The sequence below is a fragment of the Argopecten irradians genome, chromosome 5, assembly GCF_041381155.1.
Source record: "Argopecten irradians isolate NY chromosome 5, Ai_NY, whole genome shotgun sequence".
NCBI classification, from domain to species: Eukaryota; Metazoa; Mollusca; class Bivalvia; order Pectinida; family Pectinidae; genus Argopecten; species Argopecten irradians.
The window spans coordinates 10,271,234-10,290,607 of NC_091138.1; the positions used below are offsets into that span (position 1 = coordinate 10,271,234).

The window sequence follows — 19,374 nt, forward strand, 5'->3', positions numbered from 1 at the left end:
AGAATCGTTTATGAGACATTCCCCGGTTGAAGACAGCCATTTTTGTTTTACATTCCGACGACTCACCGACCCCTATATAAAGCGCGTGAATAGACACACGTGCGCTCATTCATGTATATATACACCTAGCAGACCACAGTATATATCACCTACAAATAGGTAAACAAAACCCTCACCTGTAAAACTATATGGGACTTGTTTTAGCAAGAAAACATGTCAACTCTTCTAAGTTGTCATTTAGATGTTTCTCAAAATAAAATTTCAACGCAAATGAATAGAAATCCAAACAATAATCCGTCCACATATCTCCACGTATATCATCGTACCCGATGTACTCAACTGACCATATACACGTGATTATAGTACCTGACTCGAACGAGCGACAACTATCAAGGACACACGTGTCGATGTACATGTACGTGTAAAACCTAGTGTATATTGAAGTGTTTTATTAGTTCGTATTGGACATATGTTGGGGCAACCGTTCGCCCATTACTTCAATGAAATATTGTCAGGTGATTGCAGCGTTTATTTTCAATTTGACATTGTTATTTGCAATATCGGGGCATGTGTATCTGAGACAAGACATGTTTAGAATGACACACGTGTGTCAAGTGTCCCGTGCTTTATATAGGGGGTTGGCCAGTGAAGGTTACTAAGCAGAGTAAAAGAAAAATGGCTGCCACTTCCTTAGATACCGCACTGTCATAACTAGGGGATGTATCAGAAACAATTTTGGAAAAAAAATATTTCGTTATCTTTTTTTTTAATTTCAAATGCATTTTTTTAAATTGCATTGTCAGCTTTAACATTTCATTGCTTGTGAGAAAGGTAATGTTTGTACAAGGGGCAGACAGAGAGTGGTATAATGGATAATATTTTTACGTACCCCACCAGGTTTAGAGTAACTACTGCATTGGATCATCACTTAATTATGGAAACTTATACTTCAATTGATCAGCTTCGATCGCCTAGCTATCATCACGATGCCTTGTTTTTGCCTTGGGTGTGCTAGGCATGCTCGCCCCGCCAGTAAACCTTGCGCTGCAGTTGTTGCAGCGATTGGCAACACTTAACCTGTACCCCTGGCTAGTCAAATTAAAAGAAGTAATTGTCAATCCGCAAGGATAAATAGATCTCAATGTATCGTTTAAGGTGTAAGTTGTTTACATAATTATATATACATATTGCGGACCTAATTAAAGGCCCACTACCTATCTTAAACGAGTTTTTTTCTTATTTTTTTAAATGGAAATGTAAAACAGGATTGAAAATTTTTGTAGAGTCGCAAAAGTTATTAGCTTACACTCAAACACATCTTCTGAACAAGTAAATTAATAAATATCATTCATTTGGTTTTGTAACCTTATCTTTGGCCACCATTACACATTGTCCTATGTACTTGTTGATTAAGAAGAAAACTAGTTTTGTTTTGTTTCGGAAAGGTAGTTATTGCCTTTAAGGATGAGTATATATGGTAACATACTTCATGCAAACATATTTGTAACTTTCTAAACATTTCATCATTATAAAATAAAATCTTTAAAATTGTTTTGAAAGTTATTTGATAATCCCTTTTATGCTAATTAACGAATCTACTCTTATGATAATAAATGAATAGTATTCAGAATTTGAATTAGTTCTAACAAAACTTGTTACCTTCCGTAGTAAAATAGTTTGTACTGTAATTCTAATCAATAAATAGTATCATAAAAGGTTCTTAAGTGACAATAACGTGAAAAATAATGGCCTGAATGCATAATGCCCTATAAAAATTAAAAGCATTTGCATTAGGGTAACATCTGAGTGAACGAATTGTTAGTTGACAACATTTCTTTCATAATCAGTTTCGCTGGTCGATTTGTGGACAAGTGATAAATCTGCAGTCTGACCAAGATGAAATACAGGGGACCTTCACAATAGGTTTCAATGTTACCATACTCATACAACAACATGTTCAGAACACCACTTTGTATTTGATGAACACAATTTAGTTCATTGTATTTCATAACTTTTAAAATTGATATACATGTTGTAATTTTGTATAACATAAATATGTCTATATAGTGGCTATATAAGATGAAATTCATCAAATAGTTAAATAGTTTGACATCAAATTATTTAAAGAGTTTGAGTTTCATATAACATGATCACGAGCGTGCGATTTTATGTATCACATAACATTTATTAATAGAAAAGTAGGTGAAACTTTTATAAATTTCGTCGTTATATAAAACAGTAGACATTCAAATGTGACGTTTCCGTCTACCGAGTTAATCATGTTATGTCATATAAAACTTATGACGTAAATATTCATGTGACGTCATAATAGTGTTATTACACATCTAATTTAATTTCATATGTGAATATGTGGATTTCATACTCATTTCTATTGGTTAGATCTTTGGGGTTATATTTCCATAGACCGAAAGAATTATGATGTCATATAAAACGGTTTCGCGAGGAATTTTAAAAGCGGCACAGTCAGTGGCCAAACTGAATTATTGGATAAGATATCACTGCGCCACAACTCAATTTGTTTTATTTTAAAAGTAAGTTAAATCTTGGAAATTTATGTCTAATTAGTACCTGAGTGAGTTATATGAATTAAATTATAAGCATTAATGTTAATATCTTTTGGGATTATGAAGTCATAGACAAAAAACGGACGGACATTCTTTTTCGTAGACGCTTTCAATAAAAAATATTTAAATCTTATAGTTCACAATTGTAACTGTAACAGATGTTGAACTTTAAAATCTTGCTGCAATTGCTGGGAGCCTTTTACAATATATACGGTCATAATATAGATCAAATGTTTCGACGACAGCATCAAACATTTGGAAACACAATTTTTTATCAGATAAACTGCACGTAATTGTCCTATTCGTAATTAAAAAAACACCTTTGTCAATTGTAGCAAATATTTAAATGTAACTGATTTTTATCATCGAAGTCAATATTTTTCAATATTTGTACGCAGCATCTAATATTGAACCCGATATATTTTGTATTACAACATCGATAGATACGTACTGATAGTGCATCTATAAAACTCATAGTTTCATATGTACATGTATGTGGCATATACTCATTAATCATACTTAAGTCGACAACAAAATGTCCATATATAGTTACCAAACAGTTACATTTATAGAACACCATATATCCTTCATCAGACTGTATGAAATCAGGTCCACTTTGTTAGATCCAATATTTAGTCGTGTTTTACCATCTATGGAATGGTAGCTGTATGTGTAATTCTAACACCCTGACTGCTGTTGAAATAATGAAAATTAACAACATACATGTACATGGAAACGAAAATAAGAAAGGTACAATAAACAGTATTAATCAGACACATTATCTATTTCTTCAAGTAATAAGTAAATTAATGGGCACAGTTAAGCATATTCCTCTATATCCATATCATAAATTCCTCCAATTGGTCTAATATTATTAAGTGTTTTTTGTTTTAATTATCATATTATGATATTGTGTCCAAAAACAACACATGAAAACTTCCTTATTCTTCAATTAGTTATTATTCTAGGAAAGCGTGTGCTTTTCCTTTTCCATGGCGGTCCCTGAATACGGTAGATATATTCTTCTGTTTCCATTGATTTTGCATTCTCTACTCAGCTATTTTTCCCTGTCTATTTCGCATTTAGTTAGATCATTCCATGTCTGTACAGCGGAAGACTTATGATGGCCCTTCAGATTTTTAATGTTTCTGAAAACTGTTTTCTTCGTATCTGGGCAGTCTAGACACAAAAGAACCGGTCATTCGCCTCTGGTGTCGACTAACTTTCTTATTCCTTTTCACTGGTTGACTTTGATGTTATATATCTATAGTTACCTGTTAATACAAAAACTTATCAAATAAGTTATTTATTGAAATACACCTATGAACGAGATAACAAAGAGAGCACAACGATAAGTGTCATTTGGACACTAATCGGGTCTTCGGCGGCACCATTCTGTGGGACAGCACTATAGAAAGGTGACACAACAAGAATATACCACAGAATCTCAAAACTGACCTCCAAATACCGCATCACGTCGAACACAAGAGAGGCCGTCCTTAAATGAACATGACTGTTAACAGGACATCGGCCTAATACACCAAATGAAACTTAACTAAACTAACTTGTTTTGCTTTTGGGATGTGTGCGATCAGTAACGAGTTTACCGCAGCCTCTCAAAATATAGATATTCATACACCGCGACACATTGTACACATTATTCTGGCTGTCGACAGGACGTTTAATCTTATATACCAAGCACCTAACAAAGAGACAGCTGTCAAATGATTAGTTATATATATGTATAGCAAATCACTACTATCTGTTTTCATCATTTTACAACATATATGTCTACATTGTAATGAATAGCATATCCTTCCCCACAGCATCGCCTAACAGCATGTAGTTTTGATTAGAGGGATATGTTTAACCTACAAAATATGCTGATAAAACCATTCAATCTAATGTCGATTTACAATTTTGTTGTAGGACCAATTTTGATTAAATATGTGTTTTCACGTTTTCACAACATCAACAAATATATCACGTTATGTAGATGCAGTTGTGTAAAGAACCATGGACCAGTCACGCATGATCGATCTTGTCACCACAGAGAAGTGCCATGTCTAATGTATACAGAACACTTTTTTTATCACCAACGAAGTCCTCATGATCATGTAAACAGTGACAATTATCGCACAAATTCTTGAGATTCTTACATAGTATTTTACTTCACAACTGTATTTATAATAGCCAAATTCCATCATAGGCAGTGTTCCGGTCAATGCATATACATATTTCATGAGGATTTTATTGCAGAATTTCCATTGAAATATATAATTTGAAGAAAAAAAATAAAAACTTAAAACTTGTAAGTGATAACATCAACAAAACCACAACTGTGCACTGTCTAGACCAAGAAGGTAGCCAGATCTGCGGAAAGTTCGTCGTTTATTCTCTGCAATTGATAAGCCGAAGCCCAGATGGGTAGAACATTTTATGATGGTCTCTCCAACTTCGAATCATCGAGGATTTACAGTCATTTTCAGGAAATGTATCTAGGTGAAAAAATGTATTTGAATTGAAGAGTGAGAAAGATATTTGATTTCTTTCTCTGTCCGGCCTCTGTTGAACTCGCAGGTATGTGTTGTTGATTTGTGTTTTACGTGTATATGTACATTTAATTTGTTTTATTAACATTATATCAAATATACATACGTTTAAATTATACATAATTCTGTATTGGCAAATGAAGTATTTAATGGCCGTGTTATTTTTTTAGGCTATTTTGTCTGCACAATTAGGCATTATGCTTTTAATTTTCCATTGACTATAAATATATAAAGCTATGATTTACAATTATATTTGTGATGTATCAACAGATTTTTTAATTGGTTGCTGAAGTGATATTTCCCTCAACCTAAGACCTGTCGATACCAGCGGAACAAATGCACATGCGTACAACTGACTAGACGAATTGTTGGCTGGATTTCAACCGTAAGCATATATGGTTTAGAGCACACTGGGACTAGTGGACGCTAGAAGATTAGGTGAGTGATGTTGACAAGAATTTTGATTGATGTATTGTTTGTAATATCTATTCAAGTGTCAAGACTTAAAAATGACTAAGTAACTCACCCGATGTAATATATTTTAACGGATGCTCTATACTCTATGGATTTGGTTGTCTTGATGATACAAACATGAAACAATGATAAAGTTTTTTTTTATATTTTATGTTTAATTAAATGTTAATAAACACTTACATGTAACCTCTCTGGCGTCTGGTAATGTAAACTAATGTGATAGGCCGGGATCTGGGGGGGGGGGGGGGGGGGGGGGGTCCACGTGCATCCCCCCAACAACTTAACGAACCAATGTTTTTCTGCCATCTCGAATTTTAATGAAAATTGAAAAATAGTCATAACATTGACATTTTACAACCGAAGAAGACAAATGAGACATCAAAATGACCACAATAGAACAATAAATACTTATCAGGACCATGTAATCCAATATATGAAGTTATTTCTACGCAGGAAATAAAAAAAAATCGGATTTTAAGCTCAAATATGGTCATTTTAAAGCAATTTTTTCATATTTGTCTGGACGCAGCAAAAATGTTTGCCAACAGCAAACTATTATTTCTAATCAGTTATTTGACCTCTTATCAATCAGTAAAAATAACATCAACAAAAAAAAAACAATGTTAATATTGTATAAGCTCCGGTTGTGACGTCATCAAGATGGCCGCCATCTCGAATTTCACTAGCAATGGAAAGATAGTCATAACATTAACATTTTTCAACCGAAGTAGACAAATGAGGTATCAAAATGATCATAATAGAACAACAAATTCATATTGCGACCACGTAATTCAATATATGTAGTGATTACTAGGTAGGAAATAAAAAAATCGAATTTTAAGCTCAAAAATGATAATTTTTTTTAGCAAATTTTTCATACTTGGCTTGACGCAGCAAAAATGTTTACCAACAGCAAACTATTATTCGTAAACAGTTATTTGACCTCTTATCACTCAGTAAAACAGTTAAATATATAGAGATACAAAAAAGAATTATTGTTATACCATCATTAAGTTTACCAAACATCACCGGGTGCGTATACCGGGTATATGCTATTTTTCTAACTCCAAACCGCTGACACTACAGTTTTCTGGTGTATTATAAGTTCCTAAAATAAGTTTTACTATTGGCGATTTATAAGTAGAAAACATGAATGTAAAGTTGACAGAATATCTAGGTAGGACAAGTCACAGTTTCGTTTATTTCCTATGCATAGTATAAGCAAAATGTCAGATGGTTACCACAATGTCACATATTTCTTTCACTGGTTCTCAATTATAACCATTATCATTGTGCGTGCTTTCCCGCCTCACTGCACTATCCTCTGACGTGACTCGGCATGTCTGGTAGCTGGTACATGCAGTCCGAATCGGAGTAATCGAGATATCAGTATCCAATTCGAAAGCAAGAGCGTCGTCTTCGATGTCGATGAGCTGATGTGACACTACATTACCAGTAGTGTTCTAGCCTGTCATCTTTCATGACCCATCCATGGCCAGACATTATATCAGGAACAACAGGTTCAGGGATGTGGGATCTTCTTCAGATTCTAACATATCGTATCCAGGAAAAAGTTTTCTACAGTGCTCTCCAGACTTGGCAAAGAGAGGAACTTCACTGTAGACCTCATTTATGATCTCAAAGAATTCACCTGTGTCATCTATGGTCACTGAGGGTTCACAAGAATGAGGAATTGTGCTTCATACGAATTAAGGAGAAGCAACTCAACCCTTCGCAGAATGTGGCTCTGGTGTCTTTTCCATCCTACCGGAGAGGTCTGGACCGGAACATCATATACGATATGTGAATCACTAGGTTGAAAACAGGATGAGCTCCCACATCCGCGAACCCGATGTTCTTGATGTTACCTCTGGCCATGGACGGTTGACAAGTTAGAACTACGATGGTAAACCGGTAATATGATGTCACATCAGCTCATCGACACTCTGACGAGAAAGCACGCACATCGATAATGCTATGTGATACTGCAGTATCCATCTGACGTTTCCTTACATTATACACAGAAAAATAAAGTTAACAGTGGATGCGCTATTTCTAAAAGAAACAAATTTCGGAAAGTGTCGTGGTATTAACGGAAACAAATGCTTTCTTCAGTTTTAATTTGATGCCATATTAGTTGGCGTTGTGCTGTAAAAATTCATTTTGAGACGCTACTAGTCTAAAAACTTGGATATTAAGCCAACTTAAAATTCAAATGTGTTAAGATATGAATCGTCAATTGCCAATGTTATCTTCAGAAATTTCTAAGACATCCGGAAACTGTAGTGTCAGCGGTTTGGAAAAAACAGCAATCATATACCCTGTATACGCACCCGGTGATGTTTTGTAAACCAAATGATGGTATAACAATAATTCTCTTTTGCATTTCTATATGTTTTTGTTGTTGTTGTTTATACTTATTGATAAGAGGTCAAAAACTAATTACGTATAATAGTTTCTTGTTGGAAAACAATTATAGATGCGTCAAGCCAAATATGAAAAATTTGCTAAAATATTACCATTTTTGAGCTTAAAATCTTGTTTTTTTTTTCATTTACTGCGTACACATCACTATTTTACATAGGATTATTTGGTCATTATATGTATTTGTTGTTCGATTGTGGTAATTTTGATACCTCATTTGTCTACTTTGGTTGAAAAATGTCTCTGACTATCTTTATCTTTTCCGTGAAATTCGAGATAGCGGCCATCTTGATGACGTCATAACCGGAGCTTATACAATGTTTACATTGTTTTTTTTTGTTGGTGTTGTTTTTACTGATTGATAAGAGGTCAAATAACTGATTAGAAATACAAGTTTGCTGTTGGCAAACATTTTTGCTGCGTCAAGCCAAATATGAATTTTTTTCTTTAAAATGACCATTTTTGAGCTTAAAATCCGATTTTTCTTCATTTCCTGTGTAGAAATAACTACATATATTGGATTATATGGTCCTGATATGTATTTGTTGTTCTATTGTCTATCAGTCTTTAGTGAAATTCGAGATAGTGGGTCATAAGGCTTCAGAAAAACATTGGTTCGTTAAGATTTGGGGGGGGGGGGTGGTGTGCACGTGGACCTCACCCCTCTAGATCCCGGCCTATGACTAGCTGACTGAACTTACCAGTAGCCTTTTTAAACCGTTCATTTACTTTTCAGCTACGCGGTATGCCGAATGTTGAATAATTATATCCAACATGAGACCTAATGAATGCAAGTATTCTTAAATCCATAATTATTAAGCTGGGTTATTGTACTTCCATCAGCTTATTGTTTACTCAGATTTGTTTGTGAATGTCATTTGACTTCTGCTTTTAGTGATTTTTATGAGAATTGGTTCACTAGTAACTATTTAGCGTTTTTCCTTGATTTATTGGGTAATATCTACTATCTTACATCTATTATTTTTTTCCAAAAATAAAATGATCACCAGGAACAGTATCAATAATTAATTCATTGCAATCTACACAACTTAAATATTCAGGCATATAATATAAACACTCAATAACTATAAAAAATAAGACGAATTTAAAGATTATATTTTTAACGTCATTGATACGATAAATGCAATATATTTATTTAGAGTATGGTCCCATATTGCTAATTTGACAGACTAACAGTTGCTTGAAAATAGTTTATTACATATTCATTACAACAACTGCTGTAAAACTGATAAGTACTTGGTATATTTATTTCTAGTTTTCAGTTTAAAGTATGATGTGACCGGTTGTGCTGTTCTCTGTTCATGGTGGTTTGCTTCAATGAGAACACTATAAAAATGGGAAATACCCCATGACAAGCAGACAACACGTCGAATACCCCAACATTCTATAAAACATTCAGCCGATTTTTAAATATTGCTTTCTTCATTATCAATTTTGCGATAGCCTAACGATGATACAGATAATCTGTTGAAAGCACACTGTGAACTGTTTCAATTTGCTTAGTGTGGGGAATTTCTACCCAAAGGTTTGGCAGAAAATAAGAAATGAAGTGCGTTTTTTTAATTTTTCTAAAAAGGTGTGTAACTGGGTTATTTTATCTCCGGATAAGATATAGCACACATAACACTTACAATTAAAGAAGTTTCTAATGCAAAAGAAGCAAGGGTGCTACTAGGCAAACAATCTGAACGGATAGTAACAAGTAAGGGATAAATACCCCGTCTTCTAAGCTCATTGACAGGAGTGTGAAGTTATGTTATTTAGCTATATATAGAAAAGTAAGCTATATACTATCAACATTTCTGGAGGTGTAACGTATCGTCCATATGGAAACACCCATATTCGCACCCGATTCAACTATTACAAATATGAACGTCAATACTTGTGCATTGCTGAAACAATAATGCGTCACAATTTTAGTGGTTTCACTCACATTCATTCACATACCTAACGCTTAGGACTTTAAACCTAAAATCACAAACAAGCCCATACAGACATCTACAAACTGCATCACATTGCATAAATGGACACCCGTCCTTGAATTGTCTTGGCTAACAACAGTTTTTAATGGCACTGGCTATTAATGTGACGCTAAAATGTATATGTATGTGTAATAAATTGCATAATAAATAAGGAAAGCATTTGTATACGTTTTGATGTTCAACGGATATTTAATCGGAATACAGTATCCATGTCTCACGTGTGTTTCCTTCAGTGTCGTTATGTTAGAAATCCCCAATATTACTTCTAATAGTCAATATATATAAAAAGTAGTACCAAGACTGTATGTGTTTTTTAATGTTACAATGATAAAAAGAAAATACTATGTTATACATATCCTTTCTGTGCATGGATTTGAGGATAGACAGTTTGACATGAACTCTTAATAATTGTTAAAGTGTCCTTGCGTTACTGGTAGTGTATGCAGTGGTGTTCGTTTAAACGATGCGGTGATAATGGCTATGACGCTGTCATCTGGCCAAGAAAAACTATAAAACTGCTTAGCGCTCAGCAAAAAAAAAAAAAAAAAAAAAAAAAGAAGAAGTGTATTTGGTTTGCCTGTTCTCGGTATAACTCGACTGTTGGGATGTGGCGTATTCGGTGGCATGGTTCAATGAGATAACACTTTAAAAACGGAAACAAGGCACAACACGAATATAGCGCAGTCTCTCAGACCACGCACCTCACACGCAACACACATGAGATTCTGTCTTTCAATGAACCTGGCAATTAAAAGGAAGTTGATTTAATCAAACAATAATTAAATAAAATAATGTCAAGAGATGCATTTTATTTTTTGTGTTTTTCCAGTATGTATGGGTATTTTGATTACAGAGCATGAAGCACCTCTGTCAATTTTAGCTGCAGCATATTTCCACGTGACTATTTTTTTTCAAATGAAAAAATATCTTTTCAAATGACACCTATTTTCTTATTACCTTCCACAGGGAAATGGCGTTACGCCATTTTGTTCTGTGACTGTACCTTTGTTTTTGGGGCTTACTATTATGTCGACCTGCCAAGCTCCTTACAAGTGGATTTTGTATCTGGCGAAGTAAGTAGTACTATAACCCACCTATCGCTTTTTATGGCTGCTTTAAAATTGTTCAATCGTCAGGATGTCAAGTACTGTTGCAATCGTTGGTTACATTATGCTGATACCATACGTGATATAGACTAAACGCGATTTGATTAGTTGACAGTGTCTTTGACCGAGACGTTTGATCACGTGTTTATATGCAGTCTCTTATTGGTTGGCTCTTGCAGACCGATTCTCTTACACACTTATGTTGTTTTGTGTCTTCAGCAGCATGCTTCAGTGATATAGCACTATACACGGGACATAAGTTCCACTATACCAGAAGACACAACATGAACATACCGCATTCTCCCAAAACACGAACATCGCACTACACACATGTTACACACCACATACATGGGAGGCCCCGTCCTTACATGATCCTGGTTGTTAATAAGACTTTAATTAATCAAACAAACAAAAAACAAATGACTATGAATGCAATTACTGCCGTGAAGCAGTCGATAAAATATTTTAAAGGGTTTTGATCCCTACACACATTTGTACACGAATCTCGATGAAGGAATAGAATGATCTACTACTCCAATATTCCTGTGTAATTTGAGACATCTAAAAGCCCTCGTTTACATCCACTTATCCATGGTTGTATGTACGTTGTGGCGTCTTTTTCTATTCCTGCTTGCATCTACTAGTGCAAAATTTCCTTGTTATTCAAAGTATCTTTAAACCCTTGTTAACGTCCGTTATTTTGTTTGAAAGTATTTACCTGTTGTACTTTTCGTGTTTTGACATTTTAGGCCATGAGTTGTAATGCCAATTATAGCATGCTAACTAGTGCTTGCTGCGACACATGTCTCGGTTTGGGACCCGAACGATACAGCCTGCTCTACGCTTTTCTGTTTTGGACGTAAGTTATTTTAAGCGATAGTAACGGAGACCACAGTATATATGTTAATAATGGATTACGGGTCTCTTGGAAACTCCATATGCACCACACTGTTGGTCATGAGAAATGTTTCCTCGTGAGAGCTTGATCCTAGATACGTATTTGAAACACTTTTCTTAGAATTGTTATAATCATGTATCTTGCATATCCATGTACTGTAAATATGATAATGTTGTTGTCTTTAATTAGAACAGGGAAAGGAAAACAGTTTTCATTTTTTCCAGATCCGCCATTTTATCTCTCTTGTCCGGATGGGTGGTCGACAGAATTGGAAATCGCGGTATGTCAGTACGTTAAAATTTGTCATGTTAAAGAGCAAAGAATGGTTAGAGAAATCGTTTGGCAGCAGTGTTGTTAATTAATAGCAAACAACAATTATTCCAGTTAGACTGAACTAAAACTGTTTATGGAAAAAGTTTCACAGCGCATTCGTCCCTCGTCATTATAGTTGAAATATGATTTGTTCTAATAATAAATTATAGTATAATATAGAATATAAGTATAAATCGTAGGTAACGCAAAACAAATTCATAAACATTTAAACTCTACAAGGATTGACATCACATACGAAGGCCGTTGTATGTACAATCACAACTGTTGAGACTGCACATATAATCAGTTGTATAAACGCAAAAAACTGATACTTCTACTACTGTTATCGTTCATTTGTTTCAGTATCCGCAATAGCTTTTATCATCCTGACATCTGTAGGGTGCAATCTATTCGCTCTTGCTGTAACGCCACCCTTTCGAAACACATCTGTTATGTTTCCGTTAATGGTGACTGGGAGAATGCTGCTTGGATTTACAAATGGACCGTTGAGAAGTAGGTTACGTTATCATTGAAATTCATAGTATTTTAAGTTTTCATATGAAAATTGAATTTAAAAGCTTTCCTGAGTGCAGCATATCAATGAGCCTCAAAGCCATTGTCTTTGGAAGTGTATTATCAATGTTTCAGAACTGATTCAAAATACACTAAAATCTCGATAATAAGCCTGAATCGAAAATAGGCCGTTCTTACAATTAAGCCTTGTATACCTTACAATCAAATACATCTGGGAAATATGTCTGCTTTGAAACTAGGCCACACTTGAATGTCGGGCGCAGTGAAATTATTTTTTGACTAAGCCGACTTTTTTTTAGACGTGTGATCAATTTAAAATTGTCATATTTTTTGTGTTGTTGCTTTTATGTTATGTGATAAAGAAAACCGGTATCGTAAGTAAGCCTATCATTTCATGTCTGTACAGGATAAATGACTTCGGATATAAGACGGGCTTGAAAATAATGGCTTGTTATCGAAATTTTGAGTATTGATTTGATTAAGTATAGATTTAAAACGAAAACGTTCTGTAACACCTTTCTCTTTGATCGTTTTCATTTCTGGTAGCAAACATTTGCAAAAATGATATTTTCTAAAAAATGCTTATTTGCTTTTGTAAAATTGCTTTAAAGTTCATTTTAAATAGTTCTTTCTCCATGTTGCCTTGTAGTAGTCCAAGACCGACTGGTATCCTATTGGTTTGGTGGAGATTCCTTCGTAGCTATTAGTTTTATTACACTAACACGCAGGGGCGGAACATTTCTGAATTTCTTAATAACAGCCAACTTATCCGTTCATTTTAGCTTCACATGGGCGATTTGGTTTGGTGAGTATGAAAATAAAACATATGATTATTTATTTTAGGTTATCTTAAACACATAGAGGCTGTGCTAATAGGACGCCAAAGCTAATACGCCAAACCACATATATCCTTTACATTAATTAAATGTCACAGTCTTCTTATATAAAACACTTTAACCAATATTTCTTTAAGATAAACATAAACCCAAACCATCTGATTGTAGGAGCAACTTTGTGTTCGTCCGGTATCATCATAGCATCTGTGATGGTCTTATTGGATGTTCATGGTGTCAAAAAACTCGACGCTGAATCGCAACAACCCTCAAGGCGTGCTATTGTAAGTAGAATAAGCCTGTCGTAGATAAAAGACGAGTGGCATATCAAATTATTTACCGAGTTTGATAAAGAGGTATAGTCACTTTCCGCTTGCCACGACCTAGGCCGCGTACAGCTCTTTCTCGAGCTAAAATTACTCTACAGGTAAAATGTCACATGATGTATTATAAATTTTCCATGACTGAAATAGATTGCCACCACCAGTCTTTTTCATTTTTCGCATAATAAACGGCGAAATTATTCCCTACAACAGATGTGATCCCTGCGAAAATTAAATTGTATTAATTATCATAACCAATCCATATGGACTCTTTCCCTACATGTACCAAATTTGATGTGACACAATGTATGCAATTTACACGAGATATGAAATCAAAATGTGTATAGATTTTTATATGGACATTTATTCCAATTAATTTTTTCATCATCCGTATTTGTGATTTTTTTATTTGGTGTCATATGACAAAATAAAGGATATATGTTGCTTGTTAAAATAAAATAAAACATCTGACCAATTCGAACAATGAACTTTCAGAACTCGGTGCCACGTCTCAACCATCTGACATTCACGAACTTGTTTCTTTAATGTTCTGACAATAATTCAAAGACACATTTTTCTCATTTTTTGGCACGAGCAGAACGGAGGACCACTTGTCGGAAATGGGATTAAAGGTGTATTTTACAATGCTGAATAGATCATCAGCTATAGTAAATGTTGGCCCTATGATGTTATAAATGAATTTAAGTACGGGGAAACCCCAACCAAAAGTCACAAATCGCACGATGATGCAAATTTGGTCATTTAATGAATTATCTACTTTTTCCCAAAACAAAAAGAAAAGATCATATATTTTAGTTCTTTACCTCTTTCATATCCCATAGTCACGAGTATAAGATTCTATTTATGACATATCTTTAGAAATTTACAAAAAATATATATATAACACAGTAATAATCCAGCTCTTATCTGACGTTTCTGTCTACTTAAATCATGACCTCAAAACTACATGTGACGTCATGAAAGTGTTATTACACATGCGTCTTACAATATTTATAATATGGCTGGACGGACCATGTATTTGATAAATACAATGGAAATGTTAATTTATTTTCGACAAAATGAAATAGAATCATTAAAATCAAATGAATTAAAATCAGGCATCTAGTCACTACAGTGACAAAGGTAAGTCATGTGTTTACATTTGGTCGAAAATAAAGAAATGAAGATGAATAACAATACTGACAAAACATCTTTTATTGTGTAATACACATTAATTATGGTGTTACACCAATCTGGTAGAATTAAATAATGTAAAGAATATATATTGATGAATAATGGATCATAATATATATTTGAAATATAATAATTCGAAATAATGACCAAAGGTTAATATAATATATCATGCTTATTACTTTTGTCATAGAATATTACCGAAATCACTAACATCCCCAAGACATTTTGGATCCATGTAGCAATGATATCTTTCGAAACAAGTGCATTCACCAGTTTCGTTGCGTATGGCCCGTAAGTATATACATATCCCAATAGATTTAAACGTATAGACTATGAATTATCCATGTAATACGTCGGAAATGTATCAAATCAAACAACTCAAGAATGCTTGAGGATGTGATGAGGGAGTTTCGTAGTTCACTCATACATGTGTAAGATAATGTAAAGACTTGTTCTGGCTAAGAATTCAAAAATATCATTTTAGTTGCCAGGATGATAAAACCAATGCCTTTTGATGTATGTCATTACTGAATATGCATATAGTTGTATGATAGTCGTGCAATAGTTTGTTTAGATATTTGAATTACGGATACGATCAGGAGAAATATATTGTTACTACACTATGATAAACTTGTAATAAATAAATCTGTTACTTAGTGTATCTAACAAAAATATTAAACTCCAATATTAAATAATGGTTGCTACAGGGAATACATCCAGTTGAGATACGGTTATACGAAGGTGTTGGCTTCCTATGTGATCGGTGCTACATACATAGGACCCGTCTTTCTGGGACCATTCGTTGCTTTGACACTGGTAACTATTTCCAATAATATAAATTTACGTAAATTGCCTTGTAATCACATCCTTTCTACTTGTAATGGAATCTTGAAGTAATCACATATAGCCATATCTAATTCATATTATATATATTATTTTGTTGTAGAAAAAGATAGATTGTAATGGATTAGTGGCAACTGGCATCACCATCTTGTGTGTACCTGCATATCTATTACTGGCCTACTGTCTAACGATACCACCCGTGGTTATCACGTTGCTACTTGGTATTATCTACTCTTTTGATGTGGTAAGTATACATGGGTCCCACACTTTGTAGACACTTTTAAATATTTTATAAATAGTGTTTTGTAGAACTCGATACATTGATGTTAAATAGGCGGTTTTCCTTCACTATTGAATTGTCCAAAAATGTTTCATTATCAATTAGATTTTGAATGTTTAAATGTTTTCACGGTTTGTTAAGATAGTATTTTAATTTCGCAAGATGTTTGCCAAAACTGACGAATAAACACCGTACCTTATGAAGCACATATGCTGTATATTGCCAATAGGAACATGCAGTTTGCTTGTCGATCATAGTAAGGTCTCACGTCTTTAACACAAATATATGGCAAACACTCCTTGTCAAGATTCAATACAACCATTTATATATATACTACAGCATTATTCTGTCAAATGGGTAAATAATTCCATGACCTGATATTGGTCTATGATAATCACACTGTTTGTATTCCATTGTGTAGATTATTATGTGGAAGGTCACAATAGACATGATACCCCAGGCTGTTTTCGGCACTGCAGCAGGGGTAGCCATTTTTGTGTCACGGCTATTACTGGGCATAACGAACTTTGTCGTGGGCGCCATTGTAGAGAATACACGTCAGTAAGTATACCTTCAGTGAGTAAAAGTGTCTGGATTAAACATTTATCTTATCAAAATCGTTTGGTTGTTAGCGCAGGTGAATAAGAATGTCATGGATATTATATAAGCATTTAGCTAAATAAAATAATGCAAGCATTGCTTTATTTTAACAACTTCAAACGTTATGTCTTCCAGTTCTTTTTATTGCTTAACTATTATACTGCATTTTATGTTTTGATGTTTTTTTGTCTAGATATAATCACCAGAAAGACATTGCCGCTTACCAAAATGCCCTGTTGTGTTTGACAGCTCTCTCTGTCTTCTCCGTATCCTGTGGTATATTTCTAAATGTACTGGATATTCGCAACGTAAGATACACTACAACAATACATTCCCTCAATTTTCAAATTGTGATATTATTTGTGTAATTCATTTTGAAAGCGATACATTTAATCGTTAAGTATAACTTCTCAACACCGACGTCCTTGTCTAATCAACATCTCTCTGTATTCCGGCAGAATTGTATGGGAATTCCTTCTTAATGTATATCATTCAACCTGTTTAATTCTGAAACCTTGCTAAACCGTATAAATTACTGGTCCTGTTGAGATCCGGCTTAGTCAGGTTACACTGTATATGATCTTTGTTATCTATAGCTCTGGATATCATAAATTCAAACACATAGAAAATTCTTTTAATATCCCAGTGTAAGCATGCTGCATCATTTCAAATTTACCTATCAAATTAAAAACGGTTAATGAGATTATGATTCTGTATAGGGTGATGGTGTCAACAAACGTTTCGCCAAGAATACAGACACTGACGTAACAGATACAACAGAGTTGATTGCCAACGACAAGCTAAATAAGGAGTATAAATGTATCGCATCAAACGGTACATAGCCAGGCACAGACGAATCGGATAACCACCATATATGACCGAATTACAAGAACACAGATCACTCGCCCACACAACGCTTCACATTATATTAAGTAATAATCTGTACCGTTCTAAGTGCAATATATGCATATTCTTGATGATATAATGATATCGTTTTACGTCACATCCAGTCAGTAAGCCGCCATCTCGCTAAGTTGTTCACTTTAATACTTTGTAAAGGCGTAGCACTGTCCAAAACAATGGGCACGAAATGACAATAGAACTTTGACGTTTTGTGAAAATATTGAACCGTTACTATTTAAGAACAGTAAATCTCGAATCGTTTAAATTATATTTATTATTTATATCAGACAAACATGTACATGTATACCTGCATAGACTCGTAAAATACAACATATTGTCCTTAACCATTTATTATACAATTCAGATTATCGAATTCTACCTAATGCCACTTTGTTTGACCAACCCTTTTAAGTCAAACGTGTCGAGGCAAAAACACCACGCGGAAGAAATATAATTGGGCATGCTGTAGTGATGGAATTATCGCTAAAGATATAAAATGATTTTTTTTTATTAAAATAGCTCCAGCGTTTGCTTTAAGTTAAACGTCTTCCATATCTCACACGGTAAGAACATACATATTTTACGGAATGAAAAGGTATATTTATGACAACAGTTGTAAATTGTAAGTATAAACAAGAAAAGGTATGCAGAATGATTGTAAAACATCATGATTACATAAGTAACTTTACTTTATTACACACCGCTGTAAAATGTCGGTAATGTCCACTTATATTTGTACATTTTATGATATTATTTTATATAATTTTGTACTTAAGTGCATATAATAACTTGTCAATAAAGGTTCAAACTTTGATTCTAATCATTCTATGTCCTTTTCTGTTCCTCACAAACCGACGGACACGTCTCCTGCCTTCACGGCCAAACAGAAATCAACACCTAAATAAAATCAACAAACCAGACGTTCAAATTGATATAGTAAATGTTATAAACCGTAACCTTTTATACCAAGATTTGTTTATTTGCGTTATTGAATTAACGTCCAATTATCAATTAAGAACATGGTAAGGACGTGTTGTATCTTCTACGCAAATAAGACGCTATAACATAGACAAGTCTCCCACAAAGCATTTGTCAAATACGATGGACAACATTGTATAAATATTTATTCAATAATGATTAACAGGTAACTTTTGAGTAATGAGAGAAATACAATAAAATCGAGTCGTTTCGTTATCATACTATTAGGGATCATAGCAGTGATTAATAACGCTATTCAGACAATAGCAGATATACATGGTTTAATACTTTGATGTGCAAGTTTCACTATTTGAGCATTATTTGTACATGACGCGTTTTAGGTTTTACGTGCTCTCTGATTATGCAATGTTAAAATTTGTCATTGCAATTCATAGAACATTAGTAGCATTCACTTACAAATAAATCTAGATATGTATATGACAATTATAATCAACGCGAAGAAAATATAGATTTCTCAACCATAAATTAAGTATGTAATCGATAGGTAGCCCGCCGAGGCGTGTTGGTGTAC

The 19,374-nt window shown here is 34.0% G+C and overlaps 1 protein-coding gene across 1 annotated transcript; it reads left to right on the forward strand.

Annotated features, from left to right (window-relative positions):
• Positions 1 to 8,809: 8,809 nt before the first annotated feature.
• LOC138324502 (lysosomal dipeptide transporter MFSD1-like) lies at positions 8,810 to 18,719 on the forward strand. Its single transcript, XM_069269562.1, has 13 exons — positions 8,810 to 8,825; positions 11,005 to 11,111; positions 11,894 to 12,003; positions 12,267 to 12,322; positions 12,718 to 12,867; positions 13,538 to 13,693; positions 13,893 to 14,005; positions 15,429 to 15,529; positions 15,946 to 16,054; positions 16,185 to 16,325; positions 16,783 to 16,922; positions 17,155 to 17,269; positions 17,681 to 18,719. Exons 1-13 carry the CDS (start codon positions 8,810 to 8,812, stop codon positions 17,801 to 17,803), a joined length of 1,437 nt encoding a protein of 478 aa, XP_069125663.1. The 3' UTR covers positions 17,804 to 18,719.
• Positions 18,720 to 19,374: the final 655 nt, after the last annotated feature.

Bases quoted from the DNA above. Each gene is read 5' to 3' on its own strand.
- LOC138324502 (XM_069269562.1), top strand. The intron at 12,004-12,266 runs GTAAGTTATTTT...CATTTTTTCCAG, and splicing joins TACGCTTTTCTGTTTTGGAC to ATCCGCCATTTTATCTCTCT. The intron at 13,694-13,892 runs GTGAGTATGAAA...ATCTGATTGTAG, and splicing joins CACATGGGCGATTTGGTTTG to GAGCAACTTTGTGTTCGTCC.